Source organism: Ammodytes marinus (genome assembly GCF_949987685.1).
Source record: "Ammodytes marinus genome assembly, chromosome: 12".
Classification (NCBI taxonomy): domain Eukaryota; kingdom Metazoa; phylum Chordata; class Actinopteri; order Uranoscopiformes; family Ammodytidae; genus Ammodytes; species Ammodytes marinus.
In genome coordinates, this window is record NC_137216.1 from 16027225 (window position 1) to 16051002 (window position 23778).

Genomic DNA, 23778 nt, shown 5'->3' on the forward strand with positions numbered 1-23778 from the left:
TACGACGCAGAAACTGATAACCCTGTTAATCCAGGACTGCGACTGGCGCGTTTGGATACCTTAACCTATGCGTCTCTTATTTTTATTTATTTTTTCATATGGCTTCTATCTTCGGGGTTCGAAAACTACTCGCACAGTATTGATATTTCATGGCTGTAGAGTGTAGCAACAGTAGTGCGTGGCGAAAGAGGACCGTGCAAGACTAACAGGGGGGGCGAAGACAGCGCACTTTTTTCGCCTTTATTTCCAAAAAAGGAGACATTGCGCACGGGCACCGACGACTGCAGTGAAGTACTATAACCCAGACTCCCCCCCCACCATCATTGAATCCTTTGTTATTTCTTTCGCTGCTGCCATCGTAGTATGTCTGCACTTCGAAAGAAATTTGGGGACGATTATCAGGTAGTGACCACCTCATCCAGCGGGTCTGGATTTAATCAGCCACCCCCGGAGAAAAAGAAGAAGAGGCAGCGCTTCGTGGACAAGAACGGGCGATGTAACGTCCAGCATGGGAACCTGGGTGGTGAGACCAGCAGATACCTCTCAGACTTATTCACAACACTCGTCGATTTGAAATGGCGCTGGAATCTTTTCATTTTCATCCTCACCTACACAGTAGCATGGCTCTTTATGGCCTCTATGTGGTGGTGCATCGCGTACATCAGAGGAGACCTCAACAGAGCCCACAATGACAAGTACACTCCATGCGTGGCCAATGTCTATAACTTTCCCTCAGCCTTCCTCTTCTTCATAGAGACCGAGGCCACCATAGGATATGGTTACAGATACATCACAGACAAATGCCCCGAGGGGATCATTCTCTTTCTTTTCCAGTCGATCCTTGGGTCGATCGTCGATGCCTTTCTGATCGGCTGCATGTTCATCAAGATGTCTCAGCCCAAGAAGCGGGCCGAGACTTTGATGTTCAGTGAACATGCGGTGATCTCCATGCGAGATGGGAAACTAACTCTCATGTTCAGGGTCGGGAACCTGCGTAACAGCCATATGGTGTCTGCACAAATCCGCTGCAAATTGCTGAAAGTAAGTGGTGCTACTTTTGGGAGGGAGGGAGGCATCCAATATCCCAGCTCCATTCATAGCCCAGGTTTATGAATATTTTTTCCTTTTAGGTAACTGATTCTGAGAGTAGCCCCCCCATCATGCTATTACATGGAAATACAGTGATGGGTTAGCATGTTAGATATACACTCCCATAAAGTTTGAACCAAGTATATACCCACGTTACATATAACTATATCCATTGATTTTGATTATAAAAACTGCTACTTGTACTGTCTGTGCCCTTGCACAGTAGGCCTGTATAGATGAATCCAACAATACCAACAATGACTCAATGGTACATTAAATCAGAAGTCGTGGTGGATATTTCTGCAGTAGCCTATAGATGCCTCTATCTTTATATGTAATTTAAGACAATAACAATAATTTGTCCAATAGACTGAAGATTAATCACTGATTGCATTGGTAATGTGAAAAGCTCACACAAAAGGAACTTGAGGAGCAGTAGAGAATAGTCTTTTACCCTTATCTCCCCCCTCCAACACCAAACATCTGTGTCTGTGTCTGTTCTTGCGCTCTTCCTTAGTCTCGCCAGACGCCCGAAGGCGAGTTTCTTCCACTGGATCAGTTGGAGTTGGACGTGGGTTTCACCACTGGGGCAGACCAGCTCTTCCTCGTCTCGCCACTCACCATTTGCCATGTGATTGACACCAAAAGCCCCTTCTACGACCTCTCCCAGAGGTCCATGCAAACGGAGCAGTTTGAAATCGTGGTTATACTTGAAGGAATAGTAGAGACGACGGGTGAGTTACCGCAAGGGAGCTTTTTATTTTTCCTGTAGGCCTAATGTTAACAATGAGAGCCTGTTTTAATGCTCAAGCCCAAATGTACTGAGGATGGGGTCTCGTCTGCACTATGTTTTCCAGGTGCAAGGTCTCTTTCTGCAACAAATCATATGAATAATATTAAGCCCCTTAATAGGGGTTGATTACTGACATCCAATATTGACCTCTTGATTGCCTATCATTGATTTGTGTAGCTGTGGCAAACACACAGAGCAGATAATAATAGCAGTGGTTAGCATTCATACATAATAGATGATTGATTTAGGGTTGCAGGCATTAAGTGAAACATTTTCTTTAATCCATTCATACGAGCGACCTTTGAGCACTTTCAAACTCCATCACGTCAGTTGATCACGTCGTGTTGCCTTTATCTCAATCTAAAACTAATTCCATTTCCTTCTGATTTTGTGCCCGTACGGCACTTGTACCTCGTGGCTGCCATTCACAGAGGGGATAATAATTGTCTTTGTGAGGTCCCCTCAAAAAGAAATTATTTGGGATTTCCATTACTGCAGCAACGAGCAATGCCCCAAGTAAAAATGTTCCAATGTGGTCATTTTAAATCCCACCGTTTATTTGACACAGCTGATATATATAGTGTGAAGGAGAGCTCCTTTGGGTGCGATGGAGTGAGCAGAGGAGCAGTTGCAATAGGTTGGCCTCGAAGAAAACTGCACACAGAGAAGTGACAGGGAGGCCCTAAGGGGTGGAACAGCAGACAGCAATTAGCGAAGACATTCATTTCCTGTTCAATAGTTCTGAGCTCTGGCATTTATTGCAGTTTTATTATGAGTCTCTTTAAGGTCGAGATGCATCTGACGTACATATTCTTCACATTACAACAAGCAGAATTCATGTGCTCTCGATTTGGTCAGTCCATGGTGTACCGTGACGTTTATGTATCAAGTCTAGGTAGTTTTAGATCTATGCAAAATGTGGTCTGTTGGTGATTGTATTGTGCAGCTCATTAACTTGAACTTGCCTGCTGTGTTACCCCTGCTTAAAGGTATGAAATATTCAGTGTTCCAATGTGATTGTATTATCACTGATATAACCGCAGGAATGTATAGTGTCACAGAAGCGTGTGTCACCATAATCACAATCTCAGTTTCAATTTATCTGGTTTGGCTGGTATTTTCGGGGATTGCCTACACTCCCATTTTTTCTTTTTTTCACTTCACATAAAAATGACTGCATGGAACAAGCTGTTGTGGTTGTGTGAAATCGGTGGGAAAAAGCTGATGTAGAAACAATCTAAGGGTTAAAAATGTATGTACAGTGAAAGTCTAAATCCTCAGACGCTTTCATTTCTGGCCAGTATAACTCTGTTTCCATGGAAACCACTCCTTGAGTATTCAGGATTGCAGCACTGCACCTAAACTTAGGCTTTTTCTATTTGTTATTATTCTATTCCTAGGGCATAGGAATCATAACAACATCTCCAGTGATAATCCAGGCAAACATTGGAATGCTGAACATGTGATGAAAGTTCTGGACAACATGGCCTGGTATTAGGGAAAGATCTCTTCCGCAATATGAAAAATCACACAGAGGCGTTACTGTACTATGAAGCGCTTGCCAGAACAGGTGGTACAGGAGAGAAAGAATGACTTGAAATATTTATGAGCCTTGTTGTTTACTAGAAGGGAAGCTACCGAAAGCCCCAGATCAAATATATCTGTTTTTTTTTGTTTTTCCTTGTTTATATATATATATATATATTCTCCACTGCAGTTTAAAACCACAATCACTGGCTCTAGCTCCTGCCTTCTTTATGATAGCAGACACAACAGTGTGCCCTTTTTTATTAGTAACATTTTGTTCCCTGAGATCACATAAAACATTTCGGACCGACTTAAGTTCTCCGCGCATGAATATTAAGGGAAAAAACGGAATGTACAGTATATTGGAAGAGAGCACTGAGGAAGCAAGTATTCTCCTATTAAGCTGTAACCTCTGACAACCTCCACAAGGTCTAAAAAGGCACAAGGTTTTCTCCATACTCTTTTCAACACCTTAGTATGATGCACGCTCCAAATGAGACATGTAGTATGTCTGATAGCAGCATACAGTATTTTCTGCTGGAGAGAAGACAATTGTGGCTTTGTGGTATCAAAACTGGTTTATTATAACGCAGCTGCGGGAAGATGTGCTGCTGAGGGTGAATTAGCTTTACATCATGTTGCAATTAATTTATTGTACATGAAGTCTCACTGGTTGCCCTGAAAAACATGTTAGTTCTAAGGGGTTATTGGGGTGCACAAACAAGAAGCCTGTGGTAACAGGTTTTGGTTGAGTAAACATCACTAACAGGTTTAATGTCTGACATGATAACAACAAAATACAACATTGTCCACATCACTCCCCCAACAAGTGTCTTCAGAGTTCGTACTGTGGCTACGGAGCAAATATGCATGTCGGGCTCTGTGAGCGCTTCATCCCCCTTTTACTGTGACGATGTGAATCCCAGCACAATGACACCAAGCCGATTTACCTCTGCATTTCTTGTATATTGTCGGCATGACAACTGTTTTTCCATAATAAAAGAGGAATTTATTGCCGCTATTGTGGGAAACAAGTAACAACTGCAGCCCAGCCGATACCATTTATAGCAGTAGTACCAGTTAATAATAAATACAATGTATACAATAGATTATCATGAAGAAAAAATATGTACCTTCTTGACATTTGCACAATTAGCTTATTCAGCAGTACAGTAAGATTTGCCCGCTTGTGATATGGTGCTATACAAACTGATCACAGTTTCAGTAGCGCTATCTCAACATTGTTCTTTGAATTATTAAAAGTTATACAAGTGCACAAAAAGTTTTTAATACTACTTAATCGCAACAGAAAAAATAAAATTAAACAAAATGAATCATTGGTGCAAAATTCTGCACGTTAATAATGATAATGGATTTATTTATATAGCACCCTTTAAAATGCAAGTTCTTGAAAAAACTTAGTTTGGCCTTTAATGGTCGTTTTTTAGGTTCTCAAAGTACTTGACCTTAGCCTGGAAATCCAGAGCTGCCGCTGGCAAATAAAATGTGCTGCGCCTGTTGATCTGGACATTGAAGCTCATTAAATATGTCAGAAAATTCTGAGGTACGTTTCCATCTGCTTATATCTGATATGGGCGGACGTAAACAGATGACGACAGTGCTGTGCATGCGCCGTTGAAGCCGTAAACAACAGAGATGGCTGTGGATATGTTGTTTGAGACGCCTTTGGCCTCGACACTTTACGATTTCGAAGACAGCACTCAAATCTTTCATTAGCGAGTAAGAGGAATATTCTGTTTTGCCGACCGACCATGGTAAAAGTTTAATTTAACAGTTAATCCCGCTGTTTGCTAAACAAACGGGGACCTATAAAGAAGATCCAATTGCGTGCAGTGGTACTTGAAATGCACGAGTAGGAGCCACCCCTTGAGTTGGGAAGGTCTATTGATCGTGGCCAGACCCCATATCATTCTAGATATGGGTCTGGATTTCCAGGTTAACTTGACCTTTGAAAAAGTCAAAATTTACTTAAAATACTGTAAGAGACACAACACGTATACCACATTAACATGTACCTGATAGCCACAATCTTTAACTAATAACAGTACCCAAAATTATTTTGTTACCTAAACATAACCATAAGCCACCGGACACAAACTGGAGTCATAGGGTCTGTTCGCAACAGCCTACTTATTATTACCTACTACCTACTCAATATTGACTTACTACATACTGTCTACTTAAATAACGGTTGAGTAATCCATTTGAGTAATCCATGTTCGGAAGACCCTTCGCACTGCGAGAAGAAAGAATATAGTTCTCTGTGACAGCTGCGAGAAGAAAATTACGTGATTTTCTTCTTGCTGCTCTTGTTCAGCTGTTCTCGCAGCTTGTTCTCGACACATCGTCAAGGCAGAACCTTCTTCTCGCAGCTTGTCCGAAAACTATTCTGTAATTGGTCTGAAGTCAATGAGGAAAATCAGCTGGTTCTACTACGGTAACAGCGCGTGACGTGTGCCACGGTGAGGAGTTCGGCACTTGAGTTCTTGTGAAGTATGAAATGTCAGACCAGAAAGAATTTCTCGCAGCTCTGTCAACGAGAACTTTGTTCTTTCTTCTCATGGAGTATGTAACAGGCGTTAAACACCTTAGATGACGTGAATCACATGATGTGTCAATAAGTTACCGGCCGGCTTCCATTAATAAACAGTAACTTTAAACATCAGAGCTAAGTTCATCCTAAAAAAATACATACAAGCCGTAATAAACTATTCACTTACATCTGTATGGCTGTTGGCTCTGCTGGCTCGGCTCCTAGTTTAGCGCCATTGTTTCCATTGCTCTTTTTGAATAGACGCGATGCATTCTAGGGTGGTTGAGTATGTCAAGTAAGCTAGCGCTGTGTACACAAAATCTTTCCGGAAGTAGGATGACATCCGGGTACTTCTCGCTTACACAAAACCTTCAAAGCTTATACTTACTACATACTCAATTTGACGTCATAGTTAGTATAAGTAGTACCCAAGTACGGAATTCCAAACAGACCACTTCACACGTCTCCAAATCCAACATGTGTTTGTTGACTTAAAGCGGCTACAAGGAACTTTTAAATATCTTTAAAACAGCTAATTTTTCCTCTGATAATCATAAATTACCTTTAACAGCAAACGAGACCATCAGTGCAAAGAAAGCAGTTTTGATATATTTTTTATTAATGCCTTTGGTCTGGTCGCACACCCAGTCCGATTTTCGGCTTGCGCATGCAGGCTCTATGGTCCCATATTCGTATTGGTCGCAGATTTCAGTGCAGTGCAGCAACGCGATTTGAGTAGCCTATCCCTCCAGGTAAGGGAAGGGGAGCCTTGTTTGAGACACTTGTTTGTCGTCATAATGGCTGATAACGGGGCAGAACCATCAAAGAAAAAACGAAAAATTCAATTAAGAACAATAAAAAGCTAAAAGGGTGATATAAGGGCGGGAGGAGGGCGTTGCCAAGCAACGTGTAAACAATTTTACAGGAGTGAACTAGTCCTGCAGTGTAGTGAATGAACGGTACTAAAACAAAGTTTACTTTGCTTCATCATCATCAGATGACCATTATTCATCTAAAATAGTCATTATTTACAACAACATAAACACATTACCTCATCGTGATCCATACTGCCATCTCTCGTTCATTCGCTTTCTGTGAGGACACGGTATCTTTCAGCTCCGTGAGAGTGGTTTGTGACACTGCATCAACTCATTGCAATCAAGTGTGTGTGGCACTTGCTGGAATTAGTTGATGCAGTGTCACTAACCACTCTCACGGAGCCGAAAAGATCCCGTGCCCTCACACTTTCAACACGGACATGCACTATATTGCGTCCTAATCATTTGACACTCTCACCGGCCGGCACGCGCTAGAAAGCAGCTTTGCGTCGTAAAAATACTACTGCTTTTGTCCAAAGGGGGCGCTAGCTGCCAGAGTTCCTCGTAGCCACTTTAATGTGACTTCCAACTTCAAAATGTGCAGTTGTCTAATCAGCCACTGTGATTGAAAACACCTGGGTGCGTGCACGGCCCCTAGGTAAGCGTATAACTAAAGTGGTGACTTGTAGGTAAAGCACAGGTGTTATTAATTACATTAACGACGGATCCTAGTAAGCCCTGAAATTAGGGATGGGTATTGGCAAGGACTTCACTGTACGATACGCATCCCGATATGATATATCATGATAGATTGCTTTACAGTGCATATTGCGATATTCTGCTCTGTATTTGGAAGGGGCCATCCTAATTTTGTCATCTGTGAGGCAACTAGCTGTACTGTGACATCTACAGGAGCTGAGGTTGTAGTTCAACACAGCCTAACAATATTTGGAGATGTATATCCATACAGATATCACGAAAATAATGATCACGATATAATGCCACATCTATTTTTTTAAGAAAGCCTTACGTGACGGTAGAAATACAGTGCAAATTTGAACAGAATTTTAAAAGAAAGACTTCCAGTTTAGCATGTGAAGAAGAAGAACGTGTTGCGCCGAGGCTCCCAGGCGTTCAATGCTTTCTTATATATCACAACACCACACACTACCTGAAAGCCGTTTTTTTTGCTTGGTTATTGATTTTGTTATTATTTGGTGATGATGGGCCGCAGCAAGCAGAAGGAAAAAGGGCAGAATTCGCCAGAGAAAGAGGCAGCCACGAGGTCGGACTGTCATGGCGGAGTCGACTCCCTGCCACCTGATCTAGACAAGCTACGCGCCGTGCTGCTATCCGACCTAACAACAACCCTTACTACAACCATGAAAATGGTAGTGAGTGAAGCCCTGAGGCCCATTTCTGCTGCCTTAGATGCCGTCAAGTCGACCACCGACTCGCTCAACCTGAAGATAACCGCCATGGAGACAGCACTGTCGGACCACAGCGACCGGATCACCGCCCTCGAGCAGACATGTGTGCGTTTGCAGTCTGAGAATACACAGCTGATGGCTAAAACCGAAGATTTGGAATCACGGTCACGTCGCAATAATCTACGCGTGATTGGAATCCCGGAGAAGACCGAAGGAGCAGACCCAGTAAAGTTCATGGCTACCTTTTTCAACGAGGGCCTGGGCGCAGGCTTCTTCTCATCCCCGCTGGTGCTGGATAGAGCTCACCGCATTGGCCCAGCGCGCTCGGTAGAGAAAGGCAGGGAGTCCAGACCTAGAGTCTTTATCGTCCGGTTTCACTACTTCAGTGATAAGGAGCGTGTTCTGAGACGAGAGAGGGATGCACAGCAGCTCAGGTACCATGGACAGAATGTTTACTTTTTCCTCGACATGACCGCCAACATCGCTAAGAAGAGGGCGTCCTTTGCCGTTGTGAAACGAAAGTCAGGTTTTCCCTTCTGTTTCCTGCCCGTCTGCGCGTGGACCACGGCGGAGAGAGGAGATTCTTTGACTGCCCCAAAGAGGCCCAGGCTTTTTACAACTTGCAATTTTCTGCTCGCTGAGGATTTTCAGACTACTGAACTCTCTCATCATGTAAGGTAAAAACAGACTTTACCCTAGATATTGGCCACTTAAAGAATATTTTCCAGTTGACGTGTGTGGGGTGTTGTTGTCGTTTTTGTTTTTTAAACATTTATCTAGGCTACTCCATCTAGGGTGCCCAGGTAAAAAAGTAAGATACTTTATTGTACTAAAAATGTACTTAATTTTTTGAAAGTACATTTCTAGCACATTTTCACTTTATGTGTTAAAATAAAGTAAACCAAAAATATATTATAAATGTATTAATTACAAATATATTCTTTCCTCAGTAGTACTTCAGTTTACTTAGATAAAGTACACTATTTATTAATTCACATTAAGTATATTCATATAAAATATACTAACACTGAAATACATATAAGTGTTTGATTAGTATATTTACTTATTATGTACTTCGAATGTGTTAAATATAAGTTTAATGTCAGTGTATTTGCATCTACTTTTATCAAGTGCACTTTTAGCACCCTTTCAATAAGGGTTTTATTTATTTTTTATTTATAACACTTTTTTCATATCATTGTTAGCACAGTAGTGTTAAAGTGCACTTAAAGTAAGTATATTAATAATTGAATACTACTTCAGTGGTAAATTAGTGTATTCTTCACAAGTACACTATAAACCAGAACAAATTCATCAGTATGTAGCCATTTCTTTTAGTGTGCTAAAATCAGTTTAAAAGAATGTACAATAACAGTTAATTTCTACAGCTGACCTTTTCTCTTCAACCTTTTAAAATAATGTATTTTACCACAAAATGCAACAATGTTGTTATGTAACAATACCTTTTCTAATTGAAAAAATGTCCTTACTTTTCTATTTCAATTTTAAAATGTTAGCAATTAGTGTTATAAAGTATTTGGATTACTTCAACACCACCGTTGTTTTTATGCAATATTTTAAAATTCATCCATTCTCCAAATTTAATGGTGAATTTTGAATAAACATGAACATCAACAACAGAGCACCTTTCAATTGACCATGTGCTTTAATTTAATGCAGTAGTCACCAGTATTTCTAATAAAAAAACAGTACAACCTTGTGTATTTCTTATCATCACATGGAAAGTACTTATTCCAAAGCTTGGATTGTTTCACTTACATTTGACAGCAATCAGAAAACATATTAGACTTATGAACATACACTCAACAAAAATATAAACGCAACACTTTTGTTTTTGCTCCCATTTTTCATGAGATGGACTTAAAGATCTAAAATTCATTCCAGATACACAATATTACCATTTCTCTCAAACATTGTTCACAAATCTGTCTAAATGTGTGATAGTGAGCACTTCTGCTTTGCTGAGATAATCCATCCCACCTCACAGGTGTGCCACATCAAGATGCTGATCTGACATCATGATTAGTGCACAGGTGTGCCTTAGACTGTCCACAATAAAAGGCCACTCTGAAATGTGCATTTTCTTGCTTTATTGGGGGTCTGGGGACTCAGAACCAGTCAGTATCTGGTGTGACCACCATTTGCCTCATGCAGTGCAACACATCTTCTTCGCATAGAGTTTATGAGATTGTCAATTGTGGCCTGTGGAATGTTGGTCCACTCCTCTTCAATGGCTGTGCGAAGTTGCTGGATATTAGTGGGAAGTGGTGCACGCTGTCGTATACGGCCGGTCAAGCACATCCCAAACATGCTCAATGGGTGACATGTCCGGTGAGTATGCTGGCCATGCAAGAACTGGGACATTTTCAGCTTCCAAGAATTGTGTACAGATCCTTGCAACATGGGGCCGTGCATTATCTTGCTGAAACGTGAGGTGATGTTCATGGATGTATGGCACAACAATGGGCCTCAGGATCTCATCACGGTATCTCTGTGCATTCAAAATGCCATCAATAAAATGCACCTGTGTTCTTCGTCCATAACAGATGCCTGCCCATACCATAACCCCACCACCACCATGGGCCACTCGATCCACAACATTGACATCAGCAAAGCGCTCACCCACACGACGCCACACACGCTGTCTGCCATCTGCCCTGAACAATGTAAACCGAGATTCATCCGTGAAGAGAACACCTCTCCAACGTGCCAGACGCCATCGAATGTGAGCATTTGCCCACTCAAGTCTGTTACGGTGACGAGCTGGAGTCAGGTCAAGACCCCGATGAGGACGACGAGCATGCAGTTGAGCTTCCCTGAGACGGTTTCTGACAGTTTGTGCAGAAATTGTTTGGTTATGCAAACCAATTGTTTCAGCAGCTGTCTCAGTGGCTGGTCTCAGACGATCTTGGAGGTGAACCCGCTGGATGTGGAGGTCCTGGGCTGGTGTGGTTACACGTGGTCTGCGGTTGTGAGGCCGGTTGGATGTACTGCCATATTCTCTGAAACGCCTTTGGAGACGGCGTATGGTGGAGAAATGAACATTCAATGCACGAGCAACAGATCTGGTTGACATTCCTGCTGTCAGCATGCCAATTGCACGCTCCCTCAATGCTTGTGGCATCTGTGGCATTTTGCTGTGAGACAAAACTGCACATTTCAGGGTGGCCTTTTATTGTGGACAGTCTAAGGCACACCTGTGCACTAATCATGATGTCAGATCAGCATCTTGATGTGGCACACCTGTGAGGTGGGATGGATTATATCAGCAAAGCAGAAGTGCTCACTATCACACATTTAGACAGATTTGTGAACAATGTTTGAGAGAAATGGTAATATTGTGTATCTGGAATGAATTTTAGATATTTAAGTCCATCTCATGAAAAATGGGAGCAAAAACAAAAGTGTTGCGTTTATATTTTTGTTGAGTGTATTAAGATGTGTAGATAACAGGAAATTTGTTTTGCTGCTTGACAGAAAAATAAATCTTTTTAAAGTCTTTGATTAACGCACAAGTGCTTCAGTCTTCTTATCAGAAGTAGGATTTTTGAAGCATATTTTTCTTATATATTGTAAGTATATTTGTATTAAAGCATATTAATTCATTTAAACTTCATTATACTATACTGTAGGTATAATCCGAGCAGGTGTAGTTTAACAAAGTGCACTCCTATTTTAAAAATGTAAATATATATATATATATATAAATATTATACATCTCAGACTACACTAATTACACTAAAAATTCAGATTTTTTTGTACTTATAAAATGTATATTATGTAGCAATGTGAATTATAGTGTAGGCCTACTTATTACAACAACAACAAAAAAAATCTCAATAGTTCATTACAACACTATACCAAATACGCAAATCTTTTAAACGTACCCCCTTTAATCTAACGTGTAAACATTGTTTTAAATGGCTTCAGCTTTACAGGTTCTGTTCTGAACGAATAGCAGCGGTGCACCTCACCGAACCAAAAAAAAAGAGCCAGTCGTCATTATGTCTTAGTTATTTATTTCACTTTTTTTCTGTATTCCTTGTCTGTTTATATGAGGGAGGGGGGAGGGGGGAGGGGAGAGGGGGTTGGGTGTTGTGTATGTATTGTATGTGTTTACTTATTCTGTTTTTTTTGTCCATATGTAAAAAAAACATAAAACCACTAAAATAAAAGTTTAAAAAAATAGAAACGGCAAGAGAAAATGCTATATTTATATACTACCATTTTGAGAATACTTTCAGGTGGAGGTATAACACATGATGGAATTATGGCGTTTGTGTCTGTTTTATGTATTAATTAGGGCTGTCAAATTAACGGGTTAATTTCGATTAATTAATCCCAGAAAAATTAACGCGATTAAAAAAATTTACGCAGATTAATCGCACTTCTATAATGCCCTTTGACCCGGTGTAAAAGTGGTGCGCAGCTGCACCGAGCTGCACCGAGCTGCACCTGTAGCTTGCATACACAGCCCGCACAGGTGAAAGGGAGAAAAGTAAAGAGAGAAGCAGGGGAAAGGGCGGGGCCGAGGGCTCCATGGACGGTTTATGGGATGCTTCGGGCAAATAAGCATAAAGGTAGGAAGACATCTTACTTTATTCTCCGCAGTGTCAGTGCATTATTGATTTAGTGGGTGCAACAATGTAGGTTCAAAAGTATCTCTCAATCTTCCTCCGTGTGTCTCAATTTTGTGTGCTAGCTGTCTCGTCTCCCGCGTAAACGGACACCCGCCCCGTGCGTGTGTGTGTATGTATGTGTGTGTCAATATTTTTGCTTATGAGTACGACGATAGTGAATGAATCGGCATAGGCATCTGTGGCAGTGCAGTGCTGTCTGTTGTGGAGACAGAAGTTACGAGAGACGGAGAGCGAGAGAGAGAGAGAGAGAGAGAGAGAGAGAGAGAAACAAACTGTACTAGCAGGCTATACAGCTGTTTATAAACAGGTATAAAAGTGTCATAAGAGTATGCGATTAATTTAGATTAATTAATCACAGAGCCTGTAATTAATTAGATAAATTTTTTTAATCGCTTGACAGCCCTAGTATTAATTTGACGAAGGTTACAGTCTCTGCACCATTGATCAGATGTTTTTGTGTCCTGCAATTTTTGCTTCTCCAGTAAATGAAGTCACATGCTCCGTGTACATCGTGATGAGTTTGTCCTCCGCACTTTGATTTAGCAGAAACAACACCACTCTATCTAAAGCATTTATGCATTATTTTGAGTTTTTAAATTTTCAGCATTTCATGTTACGTTATGCAAATTGTAAATGTGCATCAAGAGAGGAGAATGGAAATACACTCAACAAAAATATAAACGCAACACTTTTGTTTTTGCTCCCATTTTTCATGAGATGGACTTAAAGATCTAAAATTCATTCCAGATACACAATTGTACCATTTCTCTCAAACATTGTTCACAAATCTGTCTAAATGTGTGATAGTGAGCACTTCTGCTTTGCTGAGATAATCCATCCCACCTCACAGGTGTGCCACATCAAAATGCTGATCTGACATCATGATTAGTGCACAGGTGTGCCTTAGACTGTCCACAATAAAAGGCCACCCTGAAATGTGCAGTTTTGTCTCACAGCAAAATGCCACAGATGCCACAAGCATTGAGGGAGCGTGCAATTGGCATGCTGACAGCAGGAATGTCAACCAGATCTGTTGCTCGTGCATTGAATGTTCATTTCTCCACCATAAGCCGTCTCCAGCAACTTCGCACAGCCATTGAAGAGGAGTGGACCAACATTCCACAGGCCACAATTGACAATCTGATAAACTCTATGCGAAGAAGATGTGTTGCACTGCATGAGGCAAATGGTGGTCACACCAGATACTGACTGAGTCCCCAGACCCCCAATAAAGCAAAAAAATGCACATTTCAGAGTGGCCTTTTATTGTGGACAGTCTAAGGCACACCTGTGCACTAATCATGATGTCAGATCAGCAAAGCAGAAGTGCTCACTATCACACATTTAGACAGATTTGTGAACAATGTTTGAGAGAAATGGTACAATTGTGTATCTGGAAGGAATTTTAGATCTTTAAGTCCATCTCATGAAAAATGGGAGCAAAAACAAAAGTGTTGCGTTTATATTTTTGTTGAGTGTACATATAAATACTCAATGTCAAATTGGACCAACATGCACAATACCAGGGCCTTCAAACTGAAGCAGCTAAATAAAATCCAGCCATCCCGAATTGCGCCTGTGCTTTTCCCTCTGTGGAAAAATATTTCTCTTCTAAATATATAACAATATTCAAAAACTACTGGTGAAATGATGACATTTAAGTAGCTTTGCATTGTCATTCCACATAACTTTGACTCATCAGCTAAATCAAACATCAGAAGTTTAGATAAGTTTCCCCGTAACACCATTAATGCTGTTCAAAACAACAAGGGCTTAAACACAGAGCCAGAAGCAATCTGTCCATTAGGGGAGCTGATCCTTGGGAGCATTAAAAACAAGCTGTTGCCGCTGGTAACAGACGTTTACATTCGTCCAACCATGAAACTAATGAGTGTATTGCAACTGAACTCGTTTCATGATTTTCAGTGTTGGATTTGTCAAGGATGCAGATACGACACTCCTGTCTGAAGGCTGCAGCCCCTGAACTAAAGAGTGAATGTTTGTATATGTCATTAGAGACCAGGCAGTTTTCCGATTAAAGAAATAATAACTAATTAAGATGAACAAAGCTGGTAATATATGGAAACTCATTTTCATTAGAGAACACAAAGAAGTCTGTGAGAACGTTAGTCCATCCCTGTAATGTTGTGTAGTGTTTGGGGGTCTTACATGGTGGCAAACTTAAATGTAACGATCTTAAGTTTTAAAATAACTCAGCAGCCATGAAAAGCAATGATTCATGAACTCCATCATCAGCATAAAAAAAACATATTTTTTTTCATTTCAGAGTGATGTGACTTTCATGCAAATGTGTGGAGTGTGATCATTTGCCATTAAGATTCAGAGCAAAGCTTATTTTTTAGGGTTTAAAGGAATAAACTTTCTGTCATGATGAATTTAGCTGTCTTTGTGCTCATTTAAACACTTGTATTTGTTTGCTCTGAGAGTTCTCTTGATTTCATTCCTCTGGTGACGCAGCACATTTGTTCTGCAGGCAACCACTCTCCACTCGATGAACTAACTAATAATCTCTGTGTCTGTAAATGATTTTCTCGCTGAGTGTGAGCTTCCATGAGTCACAGCACCACATTTAATCTCTTTATTTTGTTTTCGAGGCAAATTATGACAGATTTAAAAAATCTCCTGTCTCCTCTTTTTGATAAAGTCGTGCGTTGATTTAGATTGTTTTCAAAGATTTTTGTCAGCCTCCTCTTTTTCATACAGCTACAAGGCTTTCCTATGATTAACTGTAGGAGAGTCGGAATAAATAGAATATCCCAGCTATCTGCTCATTTTAAAATGAGTGTGGGCGGCAGGGGGGCTGGTAGCATATAGACTGAATCAACTGGTAAGGTTTATTCATGTGTGTTTGTTTTTCTTCTGCGTGCATACATGCAGTATGTCACTGGACAGAACAGCTTTGAATAATAAATCGCCTACCTGTATTCTCAATATTTGAAATTATGCAGCTATATATCCTTTAAATAAAGTCTGTCTACAATGTTTTGTATATGGGCAGAATATATTATAATTTGAATGTATGCACATAGATGAACCAATGATATTTATATAGGTTTAAACATATATAGATTTATGATAAAATATACAGTATACATTCTTAATTTAAAAAAATGCAGAGAGACACAGTTTAGGTAAATAAAAAAGTAATTATCCGCCATGTGTTGTGTATAATTAATTGTGTTAATTAATACTATAATCATAGCTTCAATTATCGTATTAGTGTCGTGTAACAAATAAACATAAGGCATATATATTTAGAAAATGAAATTAAGAGTAATAATTACTTTGATGCAGACTCCCTAGTAGTTAAGCCGGGCCAGCATAGTTCATTGGAAACATCTATTCGCCACTGATTAGCACTGCAGCCCATGTCATGGCCCGATCTGTGTTTTTATCATCAGCAGCAGTAATTGAAATGTAAATGGAGAGCTTTCTCTTGCACTGAAGGCCTGGCAGTTTCAATCATATGAGTAAAAGGCCGTTGCCCTGGACGCCTTGGGGTCGCCTTATGTCGGGAGTTCCAGAGCTGAGGTTGACACAGATGCAAATGAATCCAAGATATGAGTCAACTGTGAGAGGCTACAAGTGTCATCTGGAGAAACTGACCACAAATGATTCTGGAACGTTCCTCTCTTCCCGGTGTTGTGCTCCCCGCGGGTCAAAGGGTTAATGGCGGGCAGCTTCAGTGAGGGGAAGTTGAAGCTGCAGATCAGGTGAGCGCTGGTTTCCAATTAAATCTAATGTGCTCCGGGTGAGAACTCAGGAGGGAGCTAGCTGTCCCCGCTGTGCTCCACCTGTGCAGCCAAGAGCCACGTGTTACAGATATCTCACAGCTCTCTGGATAATTTGTATTTCATGCTTTTGGCTCATTTGGCCTTAATTAACAATACATATTCCCACTACCTGACTTGAATATATCAGAAGCATGACAACCATGGATACTGTTTGCAGTGTCACTTTGCTCTGCTAGTACTATTCACTTAAACTCAAATTCTTTCATTGACATTTGTGATGGTATAACAATAAGTTATAGGCCCATGGCCTACAGACCATATATGTTTAACTAATTAGCATAAACTGAAAAACAGGTTTCTTTTATGGTGGTTGGCGCGGGGGGCCTACACTTTTAAATTTTTCGCCAAATTTTCTAGTTTGACATTGCTACTTTGACTTAGGTAAAGTATCTGAATAGTGAACAACTCTTCCACCACTAGTTTTTACACATGTTGTTTCGTCCTGTAAAAGTAAAAGCAGCATGAGTAAATTTGAAATCATTGCTAGCTGATGTCATCCTCTTTACAGGTTGCAGTACATAGCCTATGCGGCAAGGAATGGACACAATATCATGAAGATGCAATTTATCACAATAGTCCTGTGATGAATACTAACTATCTGCTGCATAGTGTTCCTTTTTTGTGAGCCATCAGAGAGGTGTGGGTTCAACTAGCTTTTGAGTCTCAATTATGGTGTTGTCATACTGGATTGTAGTAGATTTTATGTTGCATACATTTTACACAGGGGTTATATTTACAAGGCAATTGAGATCATTACAACATCAATAAATATTACACTCTTAGAACCACCTCAGATATGATTCAACACTTCACAGCTCACAATTAACTTCATGGAGATTTGTTGCAAGGATTCGATTACATTATCAAAGTGTTCATGATATTTTGTCCACCCTCTATTTATTGACAACTGCCAAAAAACTACTTATTAAACCCTGCACAAAAGCAGCCAGGGTTAAGGTAGCAGGCTGTATTCAATTTAACACTGCAATTAGCATTGCTTATTCTACATAAACAAAAATTGGTGTATTTGAGGAACACATCTGTGAGATTTTGCTCCAATGTCTACTGTACTTACAATAATTGCACTGGGATGAACTCAACATAATGGGCATTGCCGTGAACTGGCTATGACATTCTGGATTCATTATCCCTTTTAGATGAACTGTGCTGGCTTCCCTAGGGGGAGCTGGGTAATTGTGTCTTCGGGGATTTGTCAAGTCCCTGTTGGATGGCAATAAATCACTGGTAGAGGAGGTGTGGTGGCAGACCTGGGATGAACTTATGTGATGAAAGCTCCAGAAATGCATTCTCCATCGACGCCACAGTCTTCTCGTCACGCCAGAGAGATTAAGAAAATGATTCACTTGGTCTCTCAGGTGCCTTTGTCTCAGAAGACGTGCAGGCCACGTTATTCTGTGAAGGACATGTTAGTGGTCATTAACAACTCAAACTGTAGACCTTAATACCAACCCCTGTCATGCAGGTTAGAAGCTCAGGGCAAAGTGTTACATGCCCATAATTGAGATAATATTGTGTATCCACTTGTTACGGTGGGGGTTATGTGGAAGGTTGTGATGCCCTTGCTGTGTTGGTCACTGGCAGTATTGATTGGTGGAGATGCAATTGTCCCTGAGGTGCAGGTGAATCAATCCCGCTGCCTGAACACAATGCCACATGAACATGCTGTTCTCAAGGCTTCTCTTCCAGAGAGACCCTCCATGCTTGAGTTTACTGGAATAATCTGCTCTCCAGCTCAAGAGGCAAACTTGAAAAAACAATGGGGATGTTTGTCAACAGTGACTTGCCTCTGCGCAGCACCACCTGAGTTCTCTCAAGGCGTTTCCAATATTTCTTTTGTCTCCCTCCTTCCAGCTCTAACTCCTCTTCATAACCTTAGTAGACTGTATAGCCAAAATCAATATGAGATCAATGCTCTCACCTATTCAATATATTTTATGGAAAGGAAATGGTTTTCAGTTCATTTATGCACTCAATATATAATCAAGAGACAATCATTTATAGCCCCATTAGGTTTGGACATTTCCCCAGTGGGATTTTTTCTTATACAGACCAATCATGATTGGTTGGCCTGAAGGAAATCCATCGATTGCTGTTTTGCTTAACTCTTTACAGCAGTATTCAGAATTGCTTTCACTTGGTAATATGTGCTCTCCTGCCTGTGTTAATGGCTTACAGCCATATGTTCCTGTAGCCTGCCTGACACCCCACCATCAGTGGAGATGGTTGGCAGCCCCTGCTCCTATTCCCATCCTTCCCTTTCCAGCAGCCTCCACACTCAAGCAATTGCCTCAGCATCCAGGCTTTCCCCTCCCCCACAGCAGTGCACTTCCCCTGCCTTTCCTTCCATCAGCTTCTTCCTTGTCTTCATTGCTCTGTTGGTGCTGTATGGCTGGAATGAACCCATCAGAGCTGCGAACAACTGGAAGCCAAACCTCCCAAATGGATCACACGCTAAAACAGTATTTAACAGAGGGAGGAGACTTCATTTCCCCCAGTGAAAAAAGTCAAACTGTGAAAAACAGGCGACTGAATGATTGTGGATTTTTCCACACTTTAGCACTTGATGGTGGTCACCATAGAAACAGATGATCAGACAGGGAGTGTGGCCATAATAGCAGTGTCTGCATCAAAACGAGAACTTTATTCTTCTATTATAGGTTTATATTTCATTGAAAACACTAAACAGTCAGTTGTGAAGCGCTATCTACTATCAAAACAATATTCTTCAGAACTGTCATTTAACTTTTCTCTCTTCAGTCAGCGTTAACACCTCACCCAGCATCCTTATTCTCTTTTCTTCTTCTTCAGCATCCCATTACCATATTTAGCGCAGCAGCTAAATCTGTTAGAACAGAGTTCCTAAAAGAAGGCAACAGGGAATTCAGATTCCTGCTTGGCAAACAGGATAATTGTCTTGAATTCATTTTGGTTCCTCGTAGCCCAGATGCAGCAAAGGCATTTTGTGCTTGGCCTTGGCCACGCAGCGAGCGCCCGGCAATGGGTTCATGATGAATGTTGGACAGTTTTGTGTGGCCATGTGGCTCTGCGAATGCAGCTTCTAGATTCTCATGCTTGTTTTTGCTAGCATTTTTCTCATACATAACACTTGAGCTGTTTCTAAAGCCGTGGTAGACTGTCAGGGGACGCTGCTGACAGCACTGCACTGGTGAGTTAGTGTGTGTGTGTGTGTGTGTGTGTGTGTGTGTGTGTGTGTGTGTGTGTGTGTGTGTGTGTGTGTGTGTGTGTGTGTGTGCGCGTGCGTGTGCATTTGAGTGACTGAATGAAAAAGAGCCATGCAGAGAGGGAGACAGAGGCAGATGGAGTTTATTTGTAATTGTTTCTCTAAATAGGAGGCTTCAATGCCCACCTTCCATTTTTCAGAGGCTTGCATTTTTTTTAAACCTTTATTTATACAGGTAAATTCCATTGAGACCAAAGACTCTTTTACAAGGGAGACCTGTTTTCCTTTCCCACGTTACCATTCACACACACATTCATACACCGATAGCAGGCTAACTATCAACATTCACATGAGGCAAGGTGGGTGAAGTGTCTTGCCCAAGGACACAACAACTATGACACAGGTGGCAGGGCGGAGATCGAACCTCCAACCATTTGATCATCAACCGACCCGCTCTACCAACTGAGCCACAGTCGCATCATGAGAGTTCATCTGGAAAAGCAATTTGAATAAACCTTCATTTTCACATAGACGCCAATTTTGAGCACCATTTGCTGTGAGTTGTTGAATCATATAATAGCACAGATTTTTTAAATTGCACAAAAATCTAGATTACTAGCTGCTCTCGGGTCTGCCCCTTGACTTTACTCTGTCAAGTGCACATCTGCAGCTGAGAATTCCCCCCCCCCTCACCCACCTTCCCAGCTACTATCAAGAAAACACTGGCAGGCTGCCTCAGAGTTTACAATTCCTTTCTATTCAAGCCACCAAAAGAACCCATTTTATCTTTGCTGTCACTCAGCTGACTCCTTGCCTGCTTCACTTTGTTAGACCAGAGAGCCAACCAGCTCTGTGTTATCAAGGGAAAGTGCATTTATTTAGAGTTTCAACCTGAGATGGCTTTAGGTCTATTCTTGACACAACTTCTCTCCCTCTTTGCTTTTTTTTCAGTCTATAACAGACTCAGCTTTGAGTCTTAAAATATTGCACACGCTGTACAATGCAGATAGAGTACCTGTAATCTCAAGACACACCTCCCATCTCAGTGCTCTGTAGTCCCCAAAATCCAGTCAAATTGCATTGGACTTTCGTATTTGTATTATAGATTGGATTTTTTTTTTAAACATGCTTGTGCCTCGCTCGGATGGCAGAAATATCTATAGAGTGTAAACACCTTTGCACATTCATGCATCAAATGCTTCTTCTTTAATTTTTTTAATGTTCTTTCCTCTCGGAAACTTTCCATAAAAATTTGCATATTTTTCTTTTTTATATCTGTCTTGATTTTTATGGATTCAGCAGAGGATTATTCTAACGCCGCTCATGCTGTCACATGGATATTGCGTGCACTATGGGAGCAGTAAACTGCTTCGGTGAAGTTTGGCCATGAGGGACTTGGGAGGGGATCTCACACTTACACTCGCGGAGGATTAGGGTATACAGTGGGCCATTCAGAAAAAAAATATCAAATATCCCACAAGCTGTAAATACTGGCATAGTTTTTACAAAAAAATGGATGTAAGTTTAAATGAATCATTATTTGGAATGTGTCAGATCATATTTCTAATTTACATATCCTTCCTAATTTAACACTGTATGCTACTCTTTGTGATCTACCAGATGTCTAGGGTAATTTTCTGCTCTTCCTAAAGGTGTACTGTAATGTGCAACATGCCAGGAAAGTTATTTGTTTAGTAATTTGATTGCACATATCAATGATTCTTGAGAAGCGGGACAAAAGGCCTTCTTCCAATATTAACTGCTGTTATGTTTAAAAGTAAACATATTTAAAATTGTAGATGTTATTAGGGATTAAGAATAGAATGTCTGGAGCACAATTATCCCCTTAAATTTAATTGTATCATTATTATGTCAAATATATGACACTTGTTATCTTCTCACGACGTCCAAAACAGTGTGTCCTCAGAGAAGGGATCAATCATTCATTTGCTAAAAAACCTATTAAAAATGTACTTTAATGATTAAAAAGAGCTTTTCCCATCAACAGCAACACTAAATAATCTCTCATATAATTAAAAACAGTTTTTCTACAACACATTCATGTTTTATAAGGTTTCTAAGTGGCGGGACACTTTTTGTCACCACCGTTAGACAATCCATTAAAATGAAGAAAAATCAGACAAAATAAGGGGCAGCTGTCATCATGAAGGACCCCTTGTCACATTCTACCTCTGCAGATTACATTAGAGTCAGACAGGCTCTGATAAGTGTTGTAGTTTTAGAATATTTTACATTCCAAATCTTGAAAGTCCTGCGTCACAACCATGATACGTCAACACCGACTTACAATTTCTGAAGAAGTTATTTGAAATGTTTCGATCATTTTATTTTCCTGAAGTAGTTCATACTAGCACCTGTCATCAACAGAAAAACCAAATGGCTTCTACAAAAACTCTATTTGTTCTGTTTAAGAAACGTTAAATAAATCAACACCGTCAGATGTCAAAAAAATGTATAGTATTCATATACATTTTGAAAATATTTGTTGTGGTCTCTGTCAGTCTTGGTGAATATTTGTGATCACTATACATCTCATGGGTCTACCATAAATTGAGGGAACATTTATTTGTGTTTTTGGTGTTTGACGGTGTTGACACAAAATAAGGAATGGCAAGGTAAGCCCATTTTGACAAAAAGGACAAAAGCTGGGAGGTTGTGTCAAACCTTAGCTCAGTAGCTTAGTATATTGGATACATACATGTAATTTAATTTGCCTAAACATAGGGTTTGTATTTTTTTAACATTGCCCCCTTCTTTTTTCCCACTTCTCAAGAATCACTGATATAACTTCCACTTTTAGATTAAATATAACAGTATAGAATCAAAAATAAACATGATAAAAGAAACGTAGAAACCTAAAATTGTAACCCGACAGAAAAAGTATAATCCAACAGGAGGTTAATCTCTACAGCAAAATTATAACAGTATACACAACAGTATGTAACAGCTGGACCATTCCAACACTCAAATGTCAATAAATAACACATTTTACTTATACCTGTTTCTGTTACATTTAGTGCTGTGAATTAATGTGTCTGACCTTTGGGAGCAGCAGAACATATGTACAACTTATCTGTTGTTTGGTGCTGAGCAGGTAGTGCACCAGAGCCTTTTCATTGTTTCTGCGGCATGAACTGGAGCTGATGAGATCAATGAGAGTGATTTAAAACAGTAAAATTGTGCTCTGCAAAACAGTAATTTTCTCTGGATTTGTCACGACAAGCGACCCCTTTCAAAGTTATTTATTAGTGCAGCTTTAGGTTTTAGATTGCAGAACTTTGGCCTGTATGTATAATTTCATTGTTGAATAGCTACTCTTAATTTCTGCTTTAATCTTGAAACACGTTTCACTCATTGCGGGTATGATTTGAAGCGGGACTTTAAACTCACATGTTGAAAGGACTGATAGCATAAAACACAGTGTAGTTGTTCAGTCATTTACTGTATTGTCATATGCAAAGACATTTTTGGTTGCACAACTGGTGAGAAATATAAGAGAGTGCAAGTCGGTTCACAACACACAACAGTGTGTTTATTTGAGAGACTTATGGAATATTGATTAAAACAACCACAGCAGAAAAGAAAACCATTTACTGAAATTAGTCATGTAAAGTGTAATGGATCCACAGAGTTACAAATTCCTCTCCCCTAATGGGCTGGATGAGGCATTGTTTCTTCTGTGATTCAAATTATGTTTTTTCCTCATCCCGAACAGAGCTAGCTAGTGCTGTTTAACTGCTTTTTTTATTGTCCACAAGTTGAAGAATGAATTACGCTGCTAATTTGTATATTTGCTTTTCCTGTGTTGATTCTGAATAGGGCTGCAACAACAATAATTAATAATAATAATTAATGAATTAATCGCACA

At 40.3% G+C, this 23778-nt stretch overlaps 1 protein-coding gene across 1 annotated transcript in view; it reads left to right on the forward strand.

Moving 5' to 3' along the window:
* Positions 1–363: 363 nt before the first annotated feature.
* Positions 364–23778, forward strand: part of kcnj3a (potassium inwardly rectifying channel subfamily J member 3a) — a gene marked incomplete at both ends in the record, with an annotated part of 28857 nt that continues 5442 nt past the window's right edge. Inside the window, 2 exons of the mRNA XM_080037572.1 lie at positions 364–1041; positions 1607–1823. Of these exons, the coding sequence (XP_079893698.1) occupies positions 364–1041; positions 1607–1823 (895 nt within the window). The remainder of the gene's footprint in view (positions 1042–1606; positions 1824–23778) is intronic.